This window comes from Oncorhynchus clarkii, chromosome 33 (assembly GCF_045791955.1).
Source record: "Oncorhynchus clarkii lewisi isolate Uvic-CL-2024 chromosome 33, UVic_Ocla_1.0, whole genome shotgun sequence".
Taxonomy (NCBI): domain Eukaryota; kingdom Metazoa; phylum Chordata; class Actinopteri; order Salmoniformes; family Salmonidae; genus Oncorhynchus; species Oncorhynchus clarkii.
In genome coordinates this window covers 36,392,456-36,418,902 of record NC_092179.1, presented here as the reverse complement: position 1 = coordinate 36,418,902, position 26,447 = coordinate 36,392,456, and the positions used below count along the sequence as shown (strand labels likewise).

General features: G+C 46.4%; 1 protein-coding gene across 1 annotated transcript in view; it reads left to right on the top strand.

Annotated features, from left to right (window-relative positions):
• The first annotated feature begins 778 nt into the window (after positions 1–778).
• Positions 779–26,447, top strand: part of LOC139392825 (transmembrane protein 178B) — a 147,499-nt gene continuing 121,830 nt past the window's right edge. The window contains exons 1-2 of the mRNA XM_071141108.1: positions 779–849; positions 1,494–2,396. Coding sequence (XP_070997209.1) covers positions 2,018–2,396 — 379 coding nt within the window. The 5' untranslated portion in view covers positions 779–849; positions 1,494–2,017. The remainder of the gene's footprint in view (positions 850–1,493; positions 2,397–26,447) is intronic.

The following is a 26,447-nucleotide window of genomic DNA, read 5'->3' as shown; positions in this document are numbered from 1 at the left end:
GTAGTAATATAGTTTTCATTAAGCTGTAAAATATCTACCACTTCGTCAGTGCAGCCCGTTTGTATTGGCCTATATGTCGTAGCAAACAGTCAGTCACAGTAGACAGACGACTCTCCGTCCGTCATCTCCAGTGGTGTGACAGGTGCGTCTCAGCCTCGTCATCAATTATGCAGCAGCGCCCCCTGTCTTCTTCCTTGACAACTACGTAGTCAGGGATATCAAATGGTCCCCTGGTTCAATGACTCCTTTCATTTCTGACGGAAGACCGGGCAGGTGCTATGTTGGGTTGTCGACTTTGTTCTTATGAGGCTAATTCCGTAAAAAAAAAAAAAAAGCACAGGCCATTTTCTATAGAGGCGTAATATGTTTGGAAACCTAAATCCTCGCCTCACAAGTAGAGAGGGGTGGAGGGGGGTACTATTTCTTTAAGAAGGTGTTTTTTTGTTAATAAACAATGAATTTAGACACCATGACGTCACCGCTGTAGACTGTCCACACTAGTCTGAATGCGTTGGGAGCCTAGCTGCCAGAGGGGGTTTTAAACTCGACAGTAACGATAACGCATATTGTTTTAGCCTACATACATATATATATATATATATATCCCTCTGAGGAGTTAATCCCAACGGCGACATCTGCCGCGTCAAATAACATCTTTACGCAACGCTTCCTGGCTCCTGTCAATGTCGCCCAGTGCAGCAGGGATCAGAGTCTCTCTGTGCAATTCATATTTGAAGGCGAAACTTTAGCCTGTTCCGGTTACTGAACGTTTGAAGACATCTGGAACGTAGAGTTTTAAATAATCCCATTGGAACGTAAAGCTACGCCGAAGTCGCGTCGTTCTGAGCGGTGAGTTGATGCGCGTCCAAACCTCGTCGAGTCACACACTGATGTGATGTAAGCTATTTGAGTTGAGCCTGATGGACATAGAGACGTATTCAACCGCGTGTAATTGATTGTCTTGTCACGGTCATTTGGATATTCATGTTGAATTACCTTATGTACATTTATTATGGTAATGAAGCAACGTATTATTTTTTTTTAAATATCTATTGGGGACGTTCCCTTTTTGAACGACAGACGTTGTGCGGTTTAATTTGACAATGAGTGATTACGGTGCGTCCTGGATGAGGTCATATCCCTATTATTTAGGCCGAGGAAAATTAAGATAATTTGGCGGCTCTACATTCACGTATGGCCAGCCCTTTTAGTCCAGATGGGATGGCAGGGGGTGGGGGTGACTGCATGCCAAGGGCTTTTGACTGACAACAAAACATGACCTTTTCATGTGCACATTGCACGAGAAAACATCACTGAACAACCAGCAAGCATAACGTTTAATTTTTGGGGAGATTACATTGTAGCGTGGCCTGTTACAGAATAGCCTACAACAAGAGCAATGGCATGCTCTTGTAAACATCCGAGCTCATGCTGAAAGTGGGATCTCACGATTGTTCAGGCTAATAATATTCCTTGTTTCTCTGGTTTTGTAGGTTTTCGACTCGAACTGAAACGCTTTGGGGGAAGAAAAAAAACTCTGTGTTCTGCGTGGACGTTTGTTCCTGTCTCGCCCCATTCCGCCTAATCGCAGCAGATGGAGGGTTGCTGAGAGCCGGGGAGTGAGATCAGCATCTTTTCACTCGTCGAGGCAGCATCCGAACAGCTGCAGCTGCTCGCTCCCTCTCTCCAGATCACTCTCTCCCGTACGCAGGAAAGAACGGAAAGGAACTCTATTTTACAGCAAGGACCTTGCCTTATTCGGTAGATTCAACGAATTTTATGATTTGCAACCTAGACTTAAATTCTATTTGCTCATGGTTGTAACCTCGATGATGGTCTTGCTATCGGCGCCAAGGGGAGATGTAAACTGATTCGTTGGAGGTGGGTTGTAGCCGTAGCAGCGCTGTGCTGACTGACAAAGCGACAGACCGACAGAGCGAGGAGAGGAGAGCAGAGGAGCTGTCCATAGGCTGGTGGTGCTGATGCGGCGGCTCTGAGAAAAGCAGAGAAACCGAGCATGGCTGCAGGGAAGTTACTGCTCTACGCCGGCCTGTCCCTCTCTCTGTGCGCCCTAGGAATGCTAGCAGTGGCGATCTGTTCCGACCACTGGTACGAGACGGACGCGCGGAGGTATCGGGAGCGCTGTCGAAGCTTCTCCAGCCGTAAGAACCCAGGCTTTATCTACATCCCCAACAACAGCCTCCCTCTGCGGGCTAGCCGCTCCAGACTGGACCGCTGGGAGGACAAGCTGCTCCTAGCCCGGAACAGAAGGCAGCTGTTCGCTATGTCCGCCGCGGACGAGTGTAGCAGGCAGTACAACTCCACCAACATGGGACTGTGGAGCAAATGCCACCGACTGGGCTTCGACCAGGACACAGAAGACCTCATTCGCAAAGGTAAGAGAGAAGAAACGTGTACTACAGTACATAATTGTGTACAATAAGACAGTAGGTCTACTGTTACATAATGGGGGTCTATCTGTGTGTAGTCTATGTGTTTACCTAACCAAACATCAAGCCACTATGAATATTGCTCATATTGGGAAATTATGAAATAGTTTGTTTTGGTTGACCGTGGTTAGTTGTGCTCTTCGCAAGCCCCTGGCTAGACAATTAGGCTTCAGAAGAATCATATTATTCAAGCTCTTCAAGCCACTATCTCTCTCAGAGAGAGCGTGGTAAGATAGAGAGATACGTCACCAACACCTCTGTAATGCTGGATTTCAAATGTCCTTCAGCTGAGTCGTGTGTGTCATGTTATAGGAGGAGAGTACAGGCTATCATTTGAGGCTGATGCACCATGGCAACACAAAGCTCTGATCCACTAGATGGTAGTAGGCCTGCTGCTTGCTGTAACTACGACTCCATTCTCACATCTACCACTCGCTGTCTCTCTCTCTGTGTCTCTACCTCTCTCTCTCTGTGTCTCTACCTCTCTCTCTCTGTGTCTCTACCTCTCACTGTCTCTCTCTGTGTCTCTACCTCTCTCTCTGTGTCTCTACCTCTCTCTCTGTGTCTCTACCTCTCGCTGTCTCTCTCTCTGTGTCTCTACCTCTCGCTGTCTCTCTCTCTGTGCCGCTACATCTCTCTCTGTATCTCTACCTCTCGCTGTCTCTCTCTCTGTGTCTCTACCTCTCTCTCTGTGTCTCTACCTCTCTCTCGGTGTCTCTACCTCTCTCTCTGTGTCTCTACCTCTCTCTCTGTGTCTCTACCTCTCGCTGTCCCTCTCTGTGTCTCTACCTATCGCTGTCTCTCTCTCTCTGTGTCTCTACCTCTCTCTCTGTGTTTCTACCTCTCGCTGTCTCTCTCTCTGTGTGTCTCTACCTCTCGCTGTCTCTCTCTCTCCCTGTGTCTCTACCTCTCTCTGTGTCTCTACCGCTCTCTCTCTCTCTCTCTCTCTCTCTCTGTCTCTACCTCTCGCTCTCTCTCTGTGTCTCTACCTCTCTCTCCATCTCTACCTCTCTCTGTCGCTGTGTCTCTACCTCTCTCTCTGTCTCTACCTCTCTCTCTCTGTCTCTACCTCTCTCTCTCTGTCTCTTCCTCTTTCTCTCTCTGTCTCTTCCTCTTTCTCTCTGTGTCTCTACCTCTCTCTCTGTGTCTCTACCTCTCTCTATGTGTCTCTACCTCTCTCTCTCTCTGTCTCTTCCTCTTTCTCTCTGTGTCTCTACCTCTCTTTCCGTCTCTACCTCTCTCTGTCTCTGTGTCTCTACGTCTCTCTCTGTCTCTACCTCTCTCTCTCTGTGTCTCTACCTCTCAGTGTCTCTACCTCTCTCTCTGTCTCTAACTCTCTCTGTGTCTGTGTCTCTACCTCTCTCTCTGTCTCTACCTCTCTCCCTACCTCTCGTTCTCCGTCTCTACCTCTCTATCTCTGTCTCTACCTCTCGCTCTCCGTCTCTACCTCTCTCTCTGTGTCTCTACCTATCGCTGTCTCTCTTTCTCTGTGTCTCTACCTCTCTCTCTGTGTCTCTACCTCTCTCTGTCTCTACCTCTCTCTCTGTGTCTCTACCTCTCTCTCTGTGTCTCTACCTCTCTCTCTGTGTCTCTACCTGTCTCTTTCTCTCTCTACCTCTCTCTCTCTCTCTCTCTCTCTCTCTCTCTCTCTCTCTCTCTCTCTCTCTCTCTACCTCTCTCTCTCTGTGTCTCTACCTCTCTCTCTCTGTGTCTACCTCTCTCTCTCTGTGTCTCTACCTCTCTCTCTCTGTGTCTCTACCTCTCTCTCTGTGTCTCTACCTCTCCCTGTCTCTACCTGTCTCTCTGTGTCTCTAACTCTCTCTCTACCTCTCTCTCTCTGTCTCTACCTCTTTCAATTCAATTCAATTCAAGGGGCTTTATTGGCATGGGAAACATGTGTTAACATTGCCAAAGCAAGTGAGGTAGATAATAGATTGTAGATAATAGATACTATTTTTTCTCTCTGTCTCTACCTCTCTCTCTGTGTCTCTACCTCTCTCTCGCTGTCTCTACCTCTCTCTCTCTGTGTCTCTACCTCTCTCTCTCTTTCAATTCAATTCAATTCAAGGGTCTTTATTGGCATGGGAAACGTGTTAACATTGCCAAAGCAAGTGAGGTAGATATTATACAAAAGTGAAATAACCAATAAAAATGAACAGTAAACATTACACATACAGACATTTCAAAACAGTAAAGACATTACACATGTCATATATATATATATATATATATATATATATATATATATATATATATATATATATATATATATATATATATATATACATACAGTGTTGTAACAATGTACAAATGGTTAAAGTACACAAGGGAAGATAAATAAGCATAAATGTGGGTTGTATTTCCAATGGTGTTTGTTCTTCACTGGTTGCCCTTTTCTCGTGGCAACAGGTCACAAATCATGCTGCTGTGATGGCAAACTGTGGAATTTCACCCAGTAGATATGGGAGTTTATCAAAATTGGATTTGTTTTCTAATTCTTTGTGGATCTGTGTAATCTGAGGGAAATATGTCTCTCTAATATGGTCATACATTGGGCAGGAGGTTAGGAAGTGCAGCTCAGTTTCCACCTCATTTTGTTGGCAGTGAGCACATAGCCTGTCTTCTCTTGAGAGCCATGTCTGCCTACGGCGGCCTTTCTCAATAGCAAGGCTATGCTCACTGAGTCTGTACATAGTCAAAGCTTTCCTTAATTTTGGGTCAGTCACAGTGGTCAGGTATTCTGCCACTGTGCACTCTCTGTTTAGGGCCAAATAGCATTCTAGTTTGCTCTGTTTTTTTGTTAATTCTTTCCAATGTGTCAAGTAATTATCTTTTTGTTTTCTCATGATTTGGTTGGGTTTAATTGTGCTGTTGTCCTGGGGCTCTGTGGCTCTCTCTCTACCTCTCTCTCTGTGTCTCTGCCTCTCTCTGTGTCTCTGCCTCTCTCTCTGTCTCTACCACTCTCTCTGTCTCTACCTCTCTCTCTGTCTCTACCTCTCCCTCTACCTCTCTCTCTCTCTGTGTCTCTACCTCTCTCTCTGTCTCTTCCTCTCTCTCTGTCTCTACCTCTCTCTCTGTCTCTACCTCTCTCTCTGTCTCTACCTCTCTCTCTGTCTCTACCTCTCTCTCTGTCTCTACCTCTCTCTCTGTCTCTACCTCTCTCTTTGTCTCTACCTCTCTCTTTGTCTCTACCTCTCTCTCTCTGTCTCTACCTCTCTCTGTGTCTCTGCCTCTGTCTGTGTCTCTGCCTCTTACTCTGTCTCTACCTCTCTCTCTGTCTCTACCTCTCTCTCTGTGTCTCTACCTCTCTCTCTGTCTCTACCTCTCTCTCTGTGTCTCTACCTCTCTCTCTGTGTCTCTACCTCTCTCTCTGTGTCTCTACCTCTCTCTCTGTGTCTCTACCTCTCTCTCTGTGTCTCTACCTCACCCTCTGTGTCTCTACCTCTCTCTCTGTGTCTCTACCTCTCTCTCTGTGTCTCTCTGCCTCTCTCTCTGTCTCTCTGCCTCTCTCTCTGTCTCTGCCTCTCTCTCTGTGTCTCTACCTCTCTCTCTGTGTGTCTCTACCTCTCTCTCTCTGTCTCTACCTCTCTCTGTGTGTCTCTACCTCTCTCTCTGTGTCTCTACCTCTCTCTCTCTCTCTACCTCTCTCCCTGTCTCTACCTCTCTCTCTGTCTCTACCTCTCTCTCTCTCTCTGTCAATTCAATTCAATTCAATTCAAGGGCTTTATTGGCATGGGAAACATGTGTTAACATTGCCAAAGCAAGTGAGGTAGACAACATACAAAGTGAAAATATAAAGTGAAAAACAACAAAAATTAACAGTAAACATTACACATACAGAGGTTTCAAAACAGTAAAGACATTACAAATGTCATATTATATATATATATATATACAGTGTTTTAACAATGTACAAATGGTTAAAGGACACAAGATAAAATAAATAAGCATAAATATGGGTTGTATTTACAATGGTGTTTGTTCTTCACTGGTTGCCCTTTTCTCGTGGCAACAGGTCACAAATCTTGCTGCTGTGATGGCACACTGTGGAATTTCACCCAGTAGATATGGGAGTTTTTCAAATTTGGATTTGTTTTCGAATTCTTTGTGGATCTGTGTAATCTGAGGGAAATATGTCTCTCTAATATGGTCATACATTGGGCAGGAGGTTAGGAAGTGCAGCTCAGTTTCCACCTCATTTTGTGGGCAGTGAGCACATAGCCTGTCTTCTCTTGAGAGCCATGTCTGCCTACGGCGGCCTTTCTCAATAGCAAGGCTATGCTCACTGAGTCTGTACATAGTCAAAGCTTTCCTTAATTTTGGGTCAGTCACAGTGGTCAGGTATTCTGCCGCTGTGTACTCTCTGTTTAGGGCCAAATAGCATTCTAGTTTGCTCTGTTTTTTTGTTAATTCTTTCCAATGTGTCAAGTAATTATCTTTTTGTTTTCTCATGATTTGGTTGGGTCTAATTGTGCTGTTGTCCTGGGGCTCTGTAGGGTGTGTTTGTGTTTGTGAACAGAGCCCCAGGACCAGCTTGCTTAGGGGACTCTTCTCCAGGTTCATCTCTCTGTAGGTGATGGCTTTGTTATGGAAGGTTTGTGAATCACTTCCTTTTAGGTGGTTGTAGAATTTAACGGCTCTTTTCTGGATTTTGATAATTAGTGGGTATCGGCCTAATTCTGCTCTGCATGCATTATTTGGTGTTCTACGTTGTACACAGGGGATATTTTTGCAGAATTCTGCGTGCAGAGTCTCAATTTGGTGTTTGTCCCATTTTGTGAAGTCTTGGTTGGTGAGCGGACCCCAGACCTCACAACCATAAAGGGCAATGGGCTCTATGACTGATTCAAGTATTTCTAGCCAAATCCTAATTGGTATGTTGAAATTTATGTTTCTTTTGATGGCATAGAATGCCCTTCTTGCCTTGTCTCTCAGATCGTTCACAGCTTTGTGGAAGTTACCTGTGGCGCTGATGTTTAGGCCAAGGTATGTATAGTTTTTTGTGTGCTCTAGGGCAACAGTGTCTAGATTGAATTTGTATTTGTGGTCCTGGTGACTGGACCTTTTTTGGAACACCATTATTTTGGTCTTACTGAGATTTACTGTCAGGGCCCAGGTCTGACAGAATCTGTGCATAAGATCTAGGTGCTGCTGTAGGCCCTCCTTGGTTGGTGACAGAAGCACCAGATCATCGGCAAACAGCAGACATTTGACTTCGGATTCTAGCAGGGGGAGGCCGGGTGCTGCAGACTTTTCTAGTGCCCGCGCCAATTCGTTGATATATATGTTGAAGAGGGTGGGGCTTAAGCTGCATCCCTGTCTAACCCCACGACCCTGTGTGAAGAAATGTGTGTGTTTTTTGCCAATTTTAACCGCACACTTGTTGTTTGTGTACATGGATTTTATAATGTCGTATGTTTTACCCCCAACACCACTTTCCATCAGTTTGTATAGCAGACCCTCATGCCAGATTGAGTCGAAGGCTTTTTTGAAATCAACAAAGCATGAGAAGACTTTGCCTTTGTTTTGGTTTGTTTGGTTGTCAATTAGGGTGTGCAGGGTGAATACATGGTCTGTTGTACTGTAATTTGGTAAAAAGCCAATTTGACATTTGCTCAGTACATTGTTTTCATTGAGGAAATGTACGAGTCTGCTGTTAATAATAATGCAGAGGATTTTCCCAAGGTTACTGTTGACACATATTCCACGGTAGTTATTGGGGTCAAATTTGTCTCCACTTTTGTGGATTGGGGTGATCAGTCCTTGGTTCCAAATATTGGGGAAGATGCCAGAGCTAAGTATGATGTTAAAGAGTTTTAGTATAGCCAATTGGAATTTGTTGTCTGTATATTTGATCATTTCATTGAGGATACCATCAACACCACAGGCCTTTTTGGGTTGGAGGGTTTTTATTTTGTCCTGTAACTCATTCAATGTAATTGGATAATCCAGTGAGTTCTGGTAGTCTTTAATAGATGATTCTAAGATCTGTATTTGATCATGTATATGTTTTTGCTCTTTATTCTTTGTTATAGAGCCAAAAAGATTGGAGAAGTGGTTTACCCATACATCTCCATTTTGGATAGATAATTCTTGTTGTTGTTGTTTGTTTAGTGTTTTCCAATTTTCCCAGAAGTGGTTAGAGTCTATGGATTCTTCAATTGCATTGAGCTGATTTCTGACATGCTGTTCCTTCTTTTTCCGTAGTGTATTTCTGTATTGTTTTAGTGATTCACCATAGTGAAGGCGTAGACTCAGGTTTTCCGGGTCTCTATGTTTTGGTTGGACAGGTTTCTCAATTTCTTTCTTAGATTTTTGCATTCTTCATCAAACCATTTGTCATTATTGTTAATTTTCTTCGGTTTTCTATTTGAGATTTTTAGATTTGATAGGGAAGCTGAGAGGTCAAATATACTGTTAAGATTTTCTACTGCCAAGTTTACACCTTCACTATTACAGCGGAACGTTTTACCCAGGAAATTGTCTAAAAGGGATTGAATTTGTTGTTGCCTAATTGTTTTTTGGTAGGTTTCCCAACTGCATTCCTTCCATCTATAGCATTTCTTAATGTTACTCAGTTCCTTTGGCTTTGATGCCTCATGATTGATTATTGCTCTGTTTAAGTAGACTGTGATTTTGCTGTGGTCTGATAGGGGTGTCAGTGGGCTGACTGTGAACGCTCTGAGAGACTCTGGGTTGAGGTCGGTGATAAAGTAGTCTACAGTACTACTGCCAAGAGATGAGCTATAGGTGTACCTACCATAGGAGTCCCCTCGAAGCCTACCGTTGACTATGTACATACCCAGCGTGCGACAGAGCTGCAGGAGTTGTGCCCCGTTTTTGTTGGTTATGTTGTCATAGTTGTGCCTAGGGGGGCATATGTGGGAGGGAATGCTGTCACCTCCAGGCAGGTGTTTGTCCCCCTGTGTGCTTAGGGTGTCAGGTTCTTGTCCGGTTCTGGCATTTAGGTCGCCACAGACTAGTACATGTCCCTGGGCCTGGAAATGATTGATTTCCCCCTCCAGGATGGAGAAGCTGTCTTCATTAAAATATGGGGATTCTAGTGGGGGGATATAGGTAGCACACAGGAGGACATTTTTCTCTGTTAGGATAATTTCCTTTTGAATTTCTAGCCAAATGTAAAATGTTCCTGTTTTGATTAATTTAATGGAGTGAGTTAGGTCTGCTCTATACCAAATTAGCATACCCCCTGAGTCCCTTCCCTGTTTCACACCTGGTAGTTTGGTGGATGGGACTACCAGCTCTCTGTAACCTAGAGGGCAACCAGTGGGTCCGTCTCCTCTATACCAGGTTTCTTGCAGGATGACAATGTCTGTATTACCGATTTCTTTGGTGAAGTCCGGGTTTCTGCTCTTTAGGCCAAAGGCAGATGACCTCAGGCCTTGGATATTCCAGGATAATATAGTGAAGGCTTTTTGTTCCATAGAGTGTCCAATGTTGTTGGTCGTGGTTTGGCCTCAGGCCAGTAAGTGTGAGCAGAGCCTGCTGAGCGTCTGGTACATGCCATTGGCTTCGGCGAGTGTGAGAGTGGGGGTTGGGACTGTTTGCCCGCTCACTACCTGGGCGTATGTGTGGCTTCCATGTTGAGGCCCTCTTTGCGGGGGTGGGGTGCATGGGGTGGGCAGGAGTGGCATAGGTCTGATCTGAGGGGTCCTAAATGGGGTGTGGGCATGGTTGACGTGGGGGGGTGTTGATTGGTTGGGGTGGGGGTGTGGATGTGTCTGGGTGTACTGTGGTCTGGATGTAATTCCTCTTGGCGTGGGTCCTCTATGTGTAGGTCCAGGGGGGGGGGGGTCCTGCAGATCTGGGAGGGTGTCCCGCTGGTCTGGATGGGGTGTCTATTGATCTGTTGCTCCTGTGTGAAGTGTTGGGGATACGTTTGAGAGCGATGTCCTTTAGAGTTCGGGCAAAGGTGGGCACTGCTGCCTTGTAGAGGTGGACCTGGTCATAGAGGCTGTTCAAGTCCAGGGTGGAGTGGTGGGCCAGGAAAACGTTTGGTTTTGAGGCACAGTCACGGGAAATACTTGCATTTACCCGCTGTATTGTGGCAGGGTGGAAGTCTTTTCGTGGTAGCAGGGTGGAGATAACCACTTGTGCGTTGGGGAAAGTAGAAGAAGCCTTTTCAATCACTCCCTTCAGTGCTTTGGCCACTCTTTCCTGCTGTGCTCTCAGGTCGTTTGTGCCTGTGTGTATTATTATGTGGCTGGGTGAGCCTAGTTTGGCCTCAGACAGAAGGTCTAGGGCGCGCTGGGTGTTTGGACACCAGAGTTTAGACACACTGTGTTTGGGAAAAAGTTTTTTTTCTTCTATATATTTCCCATTTGAGTCTGTCTCTACCTTTCTCTCTGTCTCTACCTCTCTCTCTCTCTCTGTCTCTACCTTTCTCTCTGTCTCTACCTCTCTCTCTCTCTCTGTCTCTACCTCTCTCTCTCTCTCTCTCTGTCTCTACCTCTCTCTCTGTCTCTACCTCTCTCTCTGTCTCTACCTCTCTCTCTGTCTCTACCTCTCTCTCTCTCCCTGTCTCTACCTCTCTCTCTGTGTCTCTACCTCTCTCTCTGTGTCTCTACCTCTCTCTCTATGTCTCTACCTCTCTCTCTGTCTCTACCTCTCTCTCTGTCTCTACCCCTCTCTCTGTCTCTACCCCTCTCTCTGTTATGTGTGTGTGTGTGCCTGCCTTTGTGTGTGTGTCTACCCCCCACCCCGTGGGATGCTATATCCTCCTGACCCCCACACTGTGAATAATGATGATGTCACCACTTCCTGTCTTGTGTGCTAGGCCAGTCCTAATACACTATGAGGAGGGAGACTCAGACCCCTTAAAACACGACTCTCCTATCCACAAAATATAAGGAAGCTGTGGTTATCACATGAAGACCCGGGATTGTATCATGTCATTACCTATTACTCCCTAGCCTGTAGGTCTATCTCATTATGAAGAGAGACTGTTACACCCCAGCCTTTAGGTATACCTCATTATGAAGAGAGACTGTTACACCCTAGCCTGTAGGTCTACCTCATTATGATTAGAGACTGTTACACCCTAGCCTGTAGGTCTACCTCATTATGAAGAGATACTGTTACACCCTAGCCTGTAGGTCTACCTCATTATGAAGAGAGACTGTTACACCCTAGCCTGTAGGTCTACCTCATTATGAAGAGATACTGTTACACCCTAGCCTGTAGGTCTACCTCATTATGAAGAGAGACTGTTACACCCTAGCCTGTAGGTCTACCTCATTATGAAGAGAGACTGTTACACCCTAGCCTGTAGGTCTACCTCATTATGAAGAGAGACTGTTACACCCTAGCCTGTAGGTCTACCTCATTATGAAGAGGGACTGTTACACCCTAGCCTGTAGTTCTACCTAATTATGAAGAGAGACTGTTATACCCTAGCCTGTAGGTCTACCTCATTATGAATAGAGACTGTTACACCCTAGCCTGTAGGTCTACCTCCTTATGAAGAGCGACTGTTACACCCTAGCCTGTAGGTCTACCTCACTATGAAGAGAGACGGTTACATCCTAGCCTGAAGTTTGACCTCACTATGAAGAGAGACGGTTACACCCTAGCCTGTAGTTTTACCTCACTATGAAGAGAGACTGTTACATCCACGCCTGTAGGTCTACCTCACTATGAAGAGAGACGGTTACATCCTAGCCTGTAGTTTTACCTCACTATGAAGAGAGACTGTTACACCCTAGCCTGTAGTTTTACCTCACTATGAAGAGAGACTGTTACATCCACGCCTGTAGGTCTACCTCACTATGAAGAGAGACTGTTACACCCTAGCCTGTCGGTCTACCTCACTATAAAGAGTGACTGTTACATCCTAGCCTGTAGGTCTACCTCATTATGAAGAGAGACGGTTACATCCTAGCCTGTACTTTTACCTCACTATGAAGAGAGACGGTTACATCCTAGCCTGTAGCTCTTCCTCATTATGAAGAGAGACGGTTACATCCTAGCCTGTAGTTCTACCTCACTATGAATAGAGACTGTTACATCCTAGCCTGTATGTCTACCTCACTATGAAGAGAGACTGTTACACCCTAGCCTGTAGTTCTACCTCACTATGAAGAGAGACTGTTACACCCTAGCCTGTAGGTCTACCTCATTATGAAGAGAGACTGTTACTCCCTAGCCTGTAGTTCTACCTCACTATGAAGAGAGACTGTTACATCCTAGCCTGTAGGGTTACCTCATTATGAAGAGAGACTGTTACACCCTAGCCTGTAGGTCTACCTCATTATGAAGAGAGACTGTTACACCCTAGCCTGTAGGTCTACCTCATTATGAAGAGAGACTGTTACACCCTAGCCTGTAGGTCTACCTCATTATGAAGAGACTTAGATGAAAGTCTCATGCGTACACTCTTCGTAAAAAAAGGTTTGCGAACTAGAACCATCCAGTGTTTTTTTTCGGTATGTCGTCATAGGGGAACTTCTTTTTTTGGTGCTAATGTGGGTAGAACCTTTTTCAGAGGGTTTATTTAGGTTTATTTGGGGGGGTTTTCAAAGAGCCCCCTGTTTGCTTCTACCTATACCCCTTTATGAAGGGTTCCACCAACCACTTTAGCCTTTGAAATTGTATTATTTATGACAATAAATGACATATATATATATACACACTGAGTGTACAAAACATGATGAACACATGCTGACATAGCTTTCACCTGCTTTCACGTGTTCAGTCTATGATCCCTTGTTGATGTCACGTATGAATTAAAGCCACTTCAAACAGTGTAGATGAAGGGGAGGAGACGTGTTAAAGAATGATTTTCAGGCATTTGCGTCATTTGAGACGTGGATTGTGTATGTGTGCCATTCATACGGTAAGTCGGCAAAACAAACCATTTAAGTGCCTTTGAACAGGGGGTATGGTACCAGGCGCACCGGTTTGATTGTGTCAAGAACTGCAACGCTTCTGGGTTTTTCATGCTCGACAATTTCCCTTGTTTATCAAGAACGATACACCACCCAAAGGACATCCAGCCAACTTGACAGAACTGTGGGAAGCACTGTGAGTCAACATGGGCCAGCATCCCTGTGGAACGCTTTCGACGCCTTGTAGAGTCCACAAGGGCCAACATCCCTGTGGAACGCTTTCGACACCTTGTAGAGTCCACAAGGGCCAGCATCCATGTGGAACGCTTTCAACGCCTTGTAGAGTCCACAAGGGCCAGTATCCGTGCTTTCAACACCTTGTAGAGTCCACATGGGCCAGTATCCCAGTGGAACGCTTTCAACACCTTGTAGAGTCCACATGGGCCAGCATCCCTGTGGAACGCTTTCAACACCTTGTAGAGTCCACATGGGCCAGTATCCCTGTGGAACGCTTTGAACACCTTGTAGAGTCAACATGGGCCAGTGTCCCTGTGGAACGCTTTCAACACCTTGTAGAGTCCACATGGGCCAGCATCCCTGTGGAACGCTTTCTACACCTTGTAGAGTCCACAAGGGCCAGTATCCCTGCTTTCAACACCTTGTAGAGTCCACATGGGCCAGTATCCCTGTGGAACGCTTTCAACACCTTGTAGAGTCAACATGGGGCCAGCATCCCTGTGGAACGCTTTCAACACCTTGTAGAGTCCACATGGGCCAGTATCCCTGTGGAACGCTTTCAACACCTTGTAGAGTCCACATGGGCCAGCATCCCTGTGGGATGAAAAAAAATATATATATATATATATATTTTTTTTAAATGTATTACCCACAACCTGAATTCAGCATGACTGCCAGGGTAGGGCGAAGGACTGCCAGGGTAGGGCGAAGGACTGCCAGGGTAGGGCGAGGACTGCCAGGGTAGGGCGAAGGACTGCCAGGGTAGGGCAAAGGACTGCCAGGGTAGGGCGAAGGACTGCCAGGGTAGGGCGAAGGACTGCCAGGGTAGGGCGAAGGACTGCCAGGGTAGGGGCAGGACTGCCAGGGTAGGGGGCAGGACTGCCAGGGTAGGGGGAAGGACTGCCAGGGTAGGGCGAAGGACTGCCAGGGTAGGGCGCAGTACTGCCAGGGTAGGGGCAGGACTGCCAGGGTAGGGGCGAAGGACTGCCAGGGTAGGGGCGAAGGACTGCCAGGGTAGGCGAAGGACTGCCAGGGTATTGGCAGGACTGCCAGGGTAGGGGCAGGACTGCCAGGGTAGGGCGAAGGACTGCCAGGGTAGGGCGAAGGACTGCCAGGGTCGGGCGAAGGACTGCCAGGGTAGGGGCGGAGGACTGCCAGAGTAGGGCGAAGGACTGCCAGGGTAGGGGCAGGACTGCCAGGGTAGGGGCAGGACTGCCAGGGTAGGGTTAGGACTGCCAGGGTAGGGGCAGGACTGCCAGTGTATGGGGCAGGACTGCCAGGGTAGGGTGAAGTCAATTCTGAGACTAGCTCAATCATTTAAACTGGAATAACTATCTCAGTAACAAGATGCAATAAGTCCAAATACCAACAGATTGTTTTAGTTTTAAAAACAATATATATTTGTTCTTATGTCCAGCATTCAATTAATCAACCATGCAAAAACACATTCTAACATTCAAACAAACAATTCTGCAATAGAGCATGCTTAGAATCCTTTTTAGAATCCTTCTGAACTTCCAAAGAATCCTTTTAGACTTCCAAAGAATCCTTCTGAACTTCCAAAGAATCCTACTGAACTTCCAAAGAATCCTTCTAGACTTCCAAAGAATCCTTCTGAACTTCCAAAGAATCCTACTGAACTTCCAAAGAATCCTTCTGAACTTCCAAAGAATCCTTCTGAACTTCCAAAGAATCCTACTGAACTTCCAAAGAATCCTACTGAACTTCCAAAGAATCCTTCTGAACTTCCAAAGAATCCTACTGAACTTCCAAAGAATCATTCTAGACTTCCAAAGAATCCTTCTGAACTTCCAAAGAATCATCAAAGAACCCTATCTTTCAAAACACTTATTAGAATGTTAAAGGTTCTAGGTAGAACCCTTTACCTTGCAAAGAGCCCTTTGTCTTCCTAAAAAGGGGTTCTTCAGATCCAAATGGTTCCTGGTAGAAACCTCATTCCTCCACAAAGAACACTTTTGGAACTCTTTTAGGTTTTTTTCAAAGTGTGCAGACTCATCCGTAGACTAGGATACAGCTATAGAGACCTGGTCTACAGTAGTGTACTATAAAGACTATAAGGTAATGTGACTCATCCGTAGACTAGGACACATCTATAGAGACCTGGTCTACAGTAGTGTACTATAAAGACAATAAGGTCATGTGACTCATCCGTAGACTAGGACACATCTATAGAGACCTGGTCTACAGTAGTGTACTATAAAGACTATAAGGTCATGTGACTCATCCGTAGACTAGGACACATCTATAGAGACCTGGTCTACAGTAGTGTACTATAAAGACTATAAGGTCATGTGACTCATCCGTAGACTAGGATACATCTATAGAGACCTGGTCTACAGTAGTGTACTATAAAGACCATAAGATCATGTGACTCATCCGTAGACTAGGATACATCTATAGAGACCTGGTCTACAGTAGTGTACTATAAAGACTATAAGGTCATGTGACTCATCCGTAGACTAGGACACATCTATAGAGACCTGGTCTACAGTAGTGTACTATAAAGACAATAAGGTCATGTGACTCATCCGTAGACTAGGACACATCTATAGAGACCTGGTCTACAGTAGTGTACTATAAAGACTATAAGGTCATGTGACTCATCCGTAGACTAGGACACATCTATACAGACCTGGTCTACAGTAGTGTACTATAAAGACAATAAGGTAATGTTTCTCATCCGTAGACTAGGCTACACATCAACATATGTGCTATTCCTACAGGCTATATGCAGAGTTGACTGTTGTGTATGAGTTTAACCATTGAGTATAACCATTCATTGCCAATGTCCAAATGTTTATTCATCGTTCTGTTGATCAATCATGAGTAAACTCTTCTCTGGCAGAAGAAGCTAGTCTCTGTTCTATGGCGTGGATGTGTGGTTGCTATGGAGTCACCTGGCATTGGCCGGCTTTTGACGGAGGTTACTGTTCACCATTAGTATGCGTGTGTGTAACGGTCTGTGTGTGTGTGTGTGTGTGTGTGTGTGTGTGTGTAGGGGGGGCTGTGTGTGTGTGTCCGTGTGTGTGTGTGTCCGTGTGTGTGTGTAGGGGGGGCTGTGTGTGTGTGTGTGTGTGTGTGTGTGTGTGTTCAGGCAGCTTCCAATGTCTTGATGACCTGCCATCTGTAGTAATGGGCACCAGGCCTCAGACCTTGTTGTGTATAGCAAGCTAATGAATGGAGGACTCAGGACACAGTGCAGCCCTGATCCAACCTAATGTCCCAAACTGGAAACTGGATCCTCTAACCCAGGCAGTTTGACTGGAAACTGGAACCTCTAACCCTGGCAGTTTGACTGGAAACTGGAACCTCTAACCGGGGCAGTTTGACTGGAAACTGGAACCTCTAACCCAGACAGTTAGACTGGAAACTGGAACCTCTAACCCAGACAGTTTGACTGGAAACTGAAACCTCTAACCCAGGCAGTTTGACTGGAAACTGGAACCTCTAACCGGGGTAGTTTGATTGGAAACTGGAACCTCTAACCCAGACAGTTAGACTGGAAACTGGAACCTCTAACCCAGACAGTTTGACTGGAAACTGGAACCTCTAACCCAGGCAGTTTGACTGGAAACTGGAACCTCTAACCGGGGCAGTTTGACTGGAAACTGGAAACTGGAACCCCTAACCGGGGCAGTTTGACTGAAAACTGGAACCTCTAGCCCAGGCAGTTTGACTGGAAACTGGAACCTCTAACCCAGGCAGTTTGACTGGAAACTGGAACCTCTAACCCTGGCAGTTTGACTGGAAACTGGAACCTCTAACCCAGACAGTTTGACTGGAAACTGGAACCTCTAACCCAGGCAGTTCGACTGGAAACTGGAACCTCTAACCCTGGCAGTTTGACTGGAAACTGGAACCTCTATCCCAGACAGTTTGACTGGAAACTGGAACCTCTAACCCAGACAGTTTGACTGGAAACTGGAACCTCTAACCCAGGCAGTTTGACTGGAAACTGGAAACTGGAACCCCTAACCGGGGCAGTTTGACTGGAAACTGGAAACTAGAACCCCTAACCAAGACAGTTTGACTGGAAACTGGAACCTCTAGCCCAGGCAGTTTGACTGGAAACTGGAACCTCTAACCCAGGCAGTTTGACTGGAAACTGGAACCCCTAACCCAGGCAGTTTGACTGGAAACTGGAACCCCTAACCCTGGCAGTTTGACTGGAAACTGGAACCTCTAACCCGGGCAGTTTGACTGGAAACTGGAACCTCTAACCCGGGCAGTTTGACTGGAAACTGGAACCTCTAACCCAGGCAGTTTGACTGGAAATTGGAACCTCTAACCCAGGTAGTTTGACTGGAAACTGGAAACTGGAACCTCTAACCCAGACAGTTTGACTGGGAACTGGAACCCCTAACCCAGACAGTTTGACTGGAAACTGGAACCCCTAACCCAGACAGTTTGACTGGAAACTGGAAACTGGAACCTCTAACCCGGGCAGTTTGACTGGAAACTGGAACCTCTAACCCAGACAGTTAGACTGGAAACTGGAACCTCTAACCCAGGCAGTTTGACTGGAAACTGGAACCTCTAACCGGGGCAGTTTGACTGGAAACTGGAAACTGGAACCCCTAACCGGGGCAGTTTGACTGGAAACTGGAGCCTCTAGCCCAGGCAGTTTGACTGGAAACTGGAACCTCTAACCCAGGCAGTTTGACTGGAAACTGGAACCTCTAACCCTGGCAGTTTGACTGGAAACTGGAACCTCTAACCCAGACAGTTTGACTGGAAACTGGAACCTCTAACCCAGGCAGTTTGACTGGAAACTGGAACCTCTAACCCTGGCAGTTTGACTGGAAACTGGAACCTCTAACCCAGACAGTTTGACTGGAAACTGGAACCTCTAACCCAGACAGTTTGACTGGAAACTGGAATCTCTAACCCAGGCAGTTTGACTGGAAACTGGAAACTGGAACCCCTAACCGGGGCAGTTTGACTGGAAACTGGAAACTAGAACCCCTAACCCAGACAGTTTGACTGGAAACTGGAACCCCTAACCCAGACAGTTTGACTGGAAACTGGAAACTGGAACCTCTAACCCGGGCAGTTTGACTGGAAACTGGAACCTCTAACCCAGACAGTTAGACTGGAAACTGGAACCTCTAACCCAGACAGTTTGACTGGAAACTGAAACCTCTAACCCAGGCAGTTTGACTGGAAACTGGAACCTCTAACCGGGGCAGTTTGACTGGAAACTGGAAACTGGAACCCCTAACCGGGGCAGTTTTACTGGAAACTGGAACCCCTAACCCTGGCAGTTTGACTGGAAACTGGAAACTGGAACCTCTAACCCAGGCAGTTTGACTGGAAACTGGAACCTCTAACCCAGACAGTTTGACTGGAACTGGAACCCCTAACCCTGGCAGTTTGACTGGAAACTGGAACCTCTAACCCGGGCAGTTTGACTGGAAACTGGAACCTCTAACCCAGGCAGTTTGACTGGAAACTGGAACCTCTAACCCAGACAGTTTGACTGGGAACTGGAACCTCTAACCCAGGCAGTTTGACTGGGAACTGGAAACTGGAACCCCTAACCCAGACAGTTTGACTAGAAACTGGAACCCCTAACCCAGGCAGTTTGACTGGAAACTGGAACCTCTAACCCAGGCAGTTTGACTGGGAACTGGAAGCTCTAACCCAGGCAGTTTGACTGGAAACTGGAACCCCTAACCCAGACAGTTTGACTGGAAACTGGAACCTCTAACCCAGGCAGTTTGACTGGAAACTGGAACCTCTAACCCAGGCAGTTTGACTGGGAACTGGAACCCCTAACCCAGACAGTTTGACTGGAAACTGGAACCCCTAACCCAGGCAGTTTGACTGGGAACTGGAACCCCTAACCCAGGCAGTTTGACTGGAAACTGGAACCTCTAACCCAGGCAGTTTGACTGGGAACTGGAACCTCTAACCCAGGCAGTTTGACTGGGAACTGGAACCCCTAACCCAGACAGTTTGACTGGAAACTGGAACCTCTAACCCAGGCAGTTTGACTGGAAACTGGAACCTCTAACCCAGGCAGTTTGACTGGAAACTGGAACCCCTAACCCTGGCAGTTTGACTGGAAACTGGAAACTAGAACCCCTAACCCAGACAGTTTGACTGGAAACTGGAACCCCTAACCCAGACAGTTTGACTGGAAACTGGAAACTGGAACCTCTAACCCGGGCAGTTTGACTGGAAACTGGAACCTCTAACCCAGACAGTTAGACTGGAAACTGGAACCTCTAACCCAGACAGTTTGACTGGAAACTGAAACCTCTAACCCAGGCAGTTTGACTGGAAACTGGAACCTCTAACCGGGGCAGTTTGACTGGAAACTGGAAACTGGAACCCCTAACCGGGGCAGTTTTACTGGAAACTGGAACCTCTAGCCCAGGCAGTTTGACTGGAAACTGGAACCTCTAACCCAGGCAGTTTGACTGGAAACTGGAACCTCTAACCCTGGCAGTTTGACTGGAAACTGGAACCTCTAACCCAGACAGTTTGACTGGAAACTGGAACCTCTAACCCAGGCAGTTTGACTGGAAACTGGAACCTCTAACCCTGGCAGTTTGACTGGAAACTGGAACCTCTAACCCGGGCAGTTTGACTGGAAACTGGAACCCCTAACCCAGGCAGTTTGACTGGAAACTGGAACCCCTAACCCTGGCAGTTTGACTGGAAACTGGAACCTCTAACCCCGGACAGTTTGACTGGAAACTGGAACCTCTAACCCAGACAGTTTGACTGGAAACTGGAACCCCTAACCCAGGCAGTTTGACTGGAAACTGGAACCTCTAACCCCGGTAGTTTGACTGGAAACTGGAACCTCTAACCCGGGCAGTTTGACTGGAAACTGGAACCCCTAACCCAGGCAGTTTGACTGGAAACTGGAACCCCTAACCCTGGCAGTTTGACTGGAAACTGGAAACTGGAACCTCTAACCCAGGCAGTTTGACTGGAAACTGGAACCTCTAACCCAGACAGTTTGACTGGAACTGGAACCCCTAACCCTGGCAGGTTGACTGGAAACTGGAACCTCTAACCCGGGCAGTTTGACTGGAAACTGGAACCTCTAACCCAGGCAGTTTGACTGGAAACTGGAACCTCTAACCCAGACAGTTTGACTGGGAACTGGAACCTCTAACCCAGGCAGTTTGACTGGGAACTGGAAACTGGAACCCCTAACCCAGACAGTTTGACTAGAAACTGGAACCCCTAACCCAGGCAGTTTGACTGGAAACTGGAACCTCTAACCCAGGCAGTTTGACTGGGAACTGGAAGCTCTAACCCAGGCAGTTTGACTGGAAACTGGAACCCCTAACCCAGACAGTTTGACTGGAAACTGGAACCTCTAACCCAGGCAGTTTGACTGGGAACTGGAACCCCTAACCCAGACAGTTTGACTGGAAACTGGAACCCCTAACCCAGGCAGTTTGACTGGGAACTGGAACCCCTAACCCAGGCAGTTTGACTGGAAACTGGAACCTCTAACCCAGGCAGTTTGACTGGGAACTGGAACCTCTAACCCAGGCAGTTTGACTGGGAACTGGAACCCCTAACCCAGACAGTTTGACTGGAAACTGGAACCTCTAACCCAGGCAGTTTGACTGGAAACTGGAACCTCTAACCCGGGCAGTTTGACTGGAAACTGGAACCCCTAACCCTGGCAGTTTGACTGGAAACTGGAAACTGGAACCTCTAACCCAGGCAGTTTGACTGGAAACTGGAACCTCTAACCCAGACAGTTTGACTGGAACTGGAACCCCTAACCCTGGCAGTTTGACTGGAAACTGGAACCTCTAACCCGGGCAGTTTGACTGGAAACTGGAACCTCTAACCCGGGCAGTTTGACTGGAAACTGGAACCTCTAACCCAGGCAGTTTGACTGGAAACTGGAACCTCTAACCCAGACAGTTTGACTGGGAACTGGAACCTCTAACCCAGGCAGTTTGACTGGGAACTGGAAACTGGAACCCCTAACCCAGACAGTTTGACTAGAAACTGGAATCCCTAACCCAGGCAGTTTGACTGGAAACTGGAACCTCTAACCCAGGCAGTTTGACTGGGAACTGGAAGCTCTAACCCATGCAGTTTGACTGGAAACTGGAACCCATAACCCAGACAGTTTGACTGGAAACTGGAACCTCTAACCCAGGCAGTTTGACTGGGAACTGGAACCCCTAACCCAGACAGTTTGACTGGAAACTGGAACCCCTAACCCAGGCAGTTTGACTGGGAACTGGAACCCCTAACCCAGGCAGTTTGACTGGAAACTGGAACCTCTAACCCAGGCAGTTTGACTGGGAACTGGAACCTCTAACCCAGGCAGTTTGAACGGGAACTGGAACCCCTAACCCAGACAGTTTGACTGGAAACTGGAACCTCTAACCCAGGCAGTTTGACTGGGAACTGGAACCCCTAACCCAGACAGTTTGACTGGAAACTGGAACCCCTAACCTCAGACAGTTTGACTGGAAACTGGAACCTCTAATCCAGACAGTTTGACTGGAAACTGGAACCCCTAACCCTGACAGTTTGACTGGAAACTGGAACCCCTAACCCAGGCAGTTTGACTGGAAACTGGAACCTCTAACCCAGGCAGTTTGACTGGAAACTGGAACCTCTAACCCAGGCAGTTTGACTGGGAACTGGAACCCCTAACCCTGACAGTTTGACTGGAAACTGGAACCTCTAACCCAGGTAGTTTGACTGGAAACTGGAACTCCTAACCCAAGCAGTTTGACTGGAAACTGGAACCTCTAACCCGGGCAGTTTGACTAGAAACTGGAACCTCTAACCCAGGCAGTTTGACTGGAAACTGGAACCTCTAACACAGGCAGTTTGACTGGAAACGTATGGGGAGACTCAGTATGGCTACTAACCAGTCCACCCATTATGCCACCATTGACCTGAATGGCTCGCTCTATTCTATGTGTACGGTCAGATCCCTGTGCTTTGTAGATGACTTCACAGGCTTGGTAATGATGTCAGCATGTCAGAGGAGCTTTACTGTAGTTGCTGTCTATAAAAGACAATCTTTACTGTAGTTGCTGTCTATAAAAGAGCTCCAGCTGTTAATGATTCTGAAGCAGACACTCTTCTTCCCTCTCCAGGGTATCTGGGATCCGACGTCCTCCTCCCTCTATCGCTCCATCCCCCCCCAGCCTTCACCATCCTTCCATTCCTTCTCCTCTCCCCCATAACCATGTACTGCTTAATATTCTTGAGTCTCTGTCAAGCCATGGTGTGATATATAGAGCTGTTGTAGAACGGAGCTGAGTCAGACTCTAAATGGTATTCTGTCCTGTATCTACTAGTGTTGCTTTCCCTAGCACAGTCTACACAGCTAGTTACAGAGACAGTGCTATCTAACCAGCTAGTTACAGAGAGAAAGCTAGTTACTGAGATAGAGCTGTCTACACAGCTAGTTACAGAGACAGAGCTGTCTAACCAGCTAGTTACAGAGAGACAGTATTATCTGGAAAGCTGGCATATGTTTGCATGGAAATATTTGGCTGACGAGACTGGGCACGACATCTCTTGCTGGAGGACCCACATTCCTCTGTTGTTCTGTAGTGTCATCACTCTCTTCTATATTCTATTGTTCTATAGCTCTGTCACTCCTATATTCTATTGTTCTATAGCTCTGTCACTCCCTTCTATAATCCATTGTTCTATAGCTCTGTCACTCTCTTCTATAATCCATTGTTCTATAGCTCTGTCACTCTCTTCTATAATCCATTGTTCTATAGCTCTGTCACTCTCTTCTATATTCTATTGTTCTATAGCTCTGTCACTCTCTTCTATAATCCATTGTTCTATAGCTCTGTCACTCTCTTCTATATTCTATTGTTCTATAGCTCTGTCACTCTCTTCTATAGCTCTGTCACTCTCTTCTATATTCTATTGTTCTATAGCTCTGTCACTCTCTTCTATATTCTATTGTTCTATAGCTCTGTCACTCTCTTCTATATTCTATTGTTCTATAGCTCTGTCACTCTCTTCTATATTCTATTGTTCTATAGCTCTGTCACTCCTATATTCTATTGTTCTATAGCTCTGTCACTCCCTTCTATAATCCATTGTTCTATAGCTCTGTCACTCTCTTCTATATTCTATTGTTCTATAGCTCTGTCACTCCTATATTCTATTGTTCTATAGCTCTGTCACTCCCTTCTATAATCCATTGTTCTATAGCTCTGTCACTCTCTTCTATAATCCATTGTTCTATAGCTCTGTCACTCTCTTCTATAATCCATTGTTCTATAGCTCTGTCACTCTCTTCTATATTATATTGTTTTATAGCTCTGTCACTCTCTTCTATATTCTATTGTTCTATAGCTCTGTCACTCTCTTCTATATTATATTGTTTTATAGCTCTGTCACTCTCTTCTATATTATATTGTTCTATAGCTCTGTCACTCTCTTCTATATTCTATTGTTCTATAGCTCTGTCACTCTCTTCTATATTCTATTGTTCTATAGCTCTGTCACTCCTATATTCTATTGTTCTATAGCTCTGTCACTCTCTTCTATAATCCATTGTTCTATAGCTCTGTCACTCTCTTCTATATTCTATTGTTCTATAGCTCTGTCACTCCTATATTCTATTGTTCTATAGCTCTGTCACTCCTATATTCTATTGTTCTATAGCTCTGTCACTCCTATATTCTATTGTTTTATAGCTCTGTCACTCTCTTCTATATTCTATTGTTATATAGCTCTGTCACTCTCTTCTATATTCTATTGTTCTATAGCTCTGTCACTATCTTCTATATTCTATTGTTCTATAGCTCTGTCACTCCTATATTCTATTGTTCTATAGCTCTGTCACTCCCTTCTATAATCCATTGTTCTATAGCTCTGTCACTCTCTTCTATAATCCATTGTTCTATAGCTCTGTCACTCTCTTCTATATTCTATTGTTCTACAGCTCAGTCACTCTATTCTATCTTACTATTGTTCTACAGCTCAGTCACTCTATTCTATCTTACTATTGTTCTATAGCTCTGTCACTCTATTCTATCTTACTATTGTTCTATAGCTCTGTCACTCTATTCTATTATTCTATAGCTCCATCACTCTATTTTATTGCTCTTCATTCTGTCACTCGCCAAGAAAGAGAGGGAATGAGAGATAGGGAGGGGGGGAGAGAGAGGGAGGGGGGGGGGAGAGAGAGAGAGAGAGAGGGAGGGAGGGAGGGAGGGAGGGAGGGAGGGAGGGAAAGAGGGAGGGAGGGAGAGATGGGTTGATCGAAGGATTGAGCGTCAGTCTACCCCAGAGCCTCCCACCTGAGGCCTAAGGAAAGCCTGGGATTGGATTACCATGCTCCCTAGGGAACCCGTGTCTCCACTGGTGGAGTTAAACTGGACACCCTGTGAGGGAGAGCCAAACCTCCACAGCCTGCTGCTACTGAGACTCCCGTGCTTGAGGTGATCTAATAGACACCCACTAGTGCGGATTAGGGTTAATCGTTCATGGATTTATTGGTAGTAATTGAATTCTAATTTGTTATGATCGTGATTGGCAGTGCATTGTGGGCTTTGGGTGATTCCTCCCTTTCCCTTCCCCTCACCCTACCATATTCCTTGTTGCAGTTACATACACTGAATGTTGCCTGTGTTTTAGGTGAATTTGTGACTAAGTGTTGTTCTTACTGGAGATGTAGTGTGGAGTCTAGTGGACATAGATATCTTCCCGTTGCTGGAGCTGGTTAACTGAATGATTTATCTAATCCTGTTGTACCTTGTTCCTGACCCTGTTGTACCTTGTTCCTGACCCTGTTGTACCTTGTTCCTGACCCTGTTGTACCTTGTTCCTGACCCTGTTGTACCTTGTTCCTGACCCTGTTGTACCTTGTTCCTGACCCTGTTGTACCTTGTTCCTGACCCCGTTGTACCTTGTTCCTGACCCCGTTGTACCTTGTTCCTGACCCTGTTGTACCTTGTTCCTGACCCTGTGGTACCTTGTTCCACGACCCTGTTGTACCTTGTTCCTGACCCTGTTGTACCTTGTTCCGTGACCCTGTTGTACCTTGTTCCTGACCCTGTTGTACCTTGTTCCTGACCCTGTTGTACCTTGTTCCTGACCCTGTTGTACCTTGTTCCTGACCCTGTTGTACCTTGTTCCTGACCCTGTTGTGCCTTGTTCCTGACCCTGTTGTACCTTGTTCCGTGACCCTGTTGTACCTTGTTCCTGACCCTGTTGTACCTTGTTCCGTGACCCTGTTGTACCTTGTTCCGTGACCCTGTTGTACCTTGTTCCTGACCCTGTTGTACCTTGTTCCGTGACCCTGTTGTACCTTGTTCCTGACCCTGTTGACCCTGTTGTACCTTGTTCCTGACCCTGTTGTACCTTGTTCCTGACCCTGTTTTACCTTGTTCCTGACCCTGTTGTTCCTGACCCTGTTGACCCTGTTGTACCTTGTTCCTGACCCCATTGTACCTTGTTCCTGACCCTGTTGTACCTTGTTCCTGGCCCTGTTGTACCTTGTTCCTGACCCTGTTGTACCTTGTCCCTGACCCTGTTGTACCTTGTTCCTGACCCTGTTGTACCTTGTTCCTGACCCTGTTGTACCTTGTTCCTGACCCTGTTGTACCTTGTTCCTGACCCCGTTGTACCTTGTGCCTGACCCTGTTGTATTAGCAAACGGCTATATAGTGTACCACCCCTCTAGGGCCCATCAGTCTCTCCCTTCACTACTCTGTCTAGGGCCCATCAGCCTCTCCCTACCCTACTCTGTCTAGGGCCCATCAGCCTCTCACTACACTACTCTGTCTAGGGCCCATCAGTCTCTACCTACATTACTCTGTCTAGGGCCCATCAGCCTCTCCCTACACTACTCTGTCTAGGGCCCATCAGCCTCTCCCTACACTACTCTGTATAGGGCCCATCAGTCTCTACC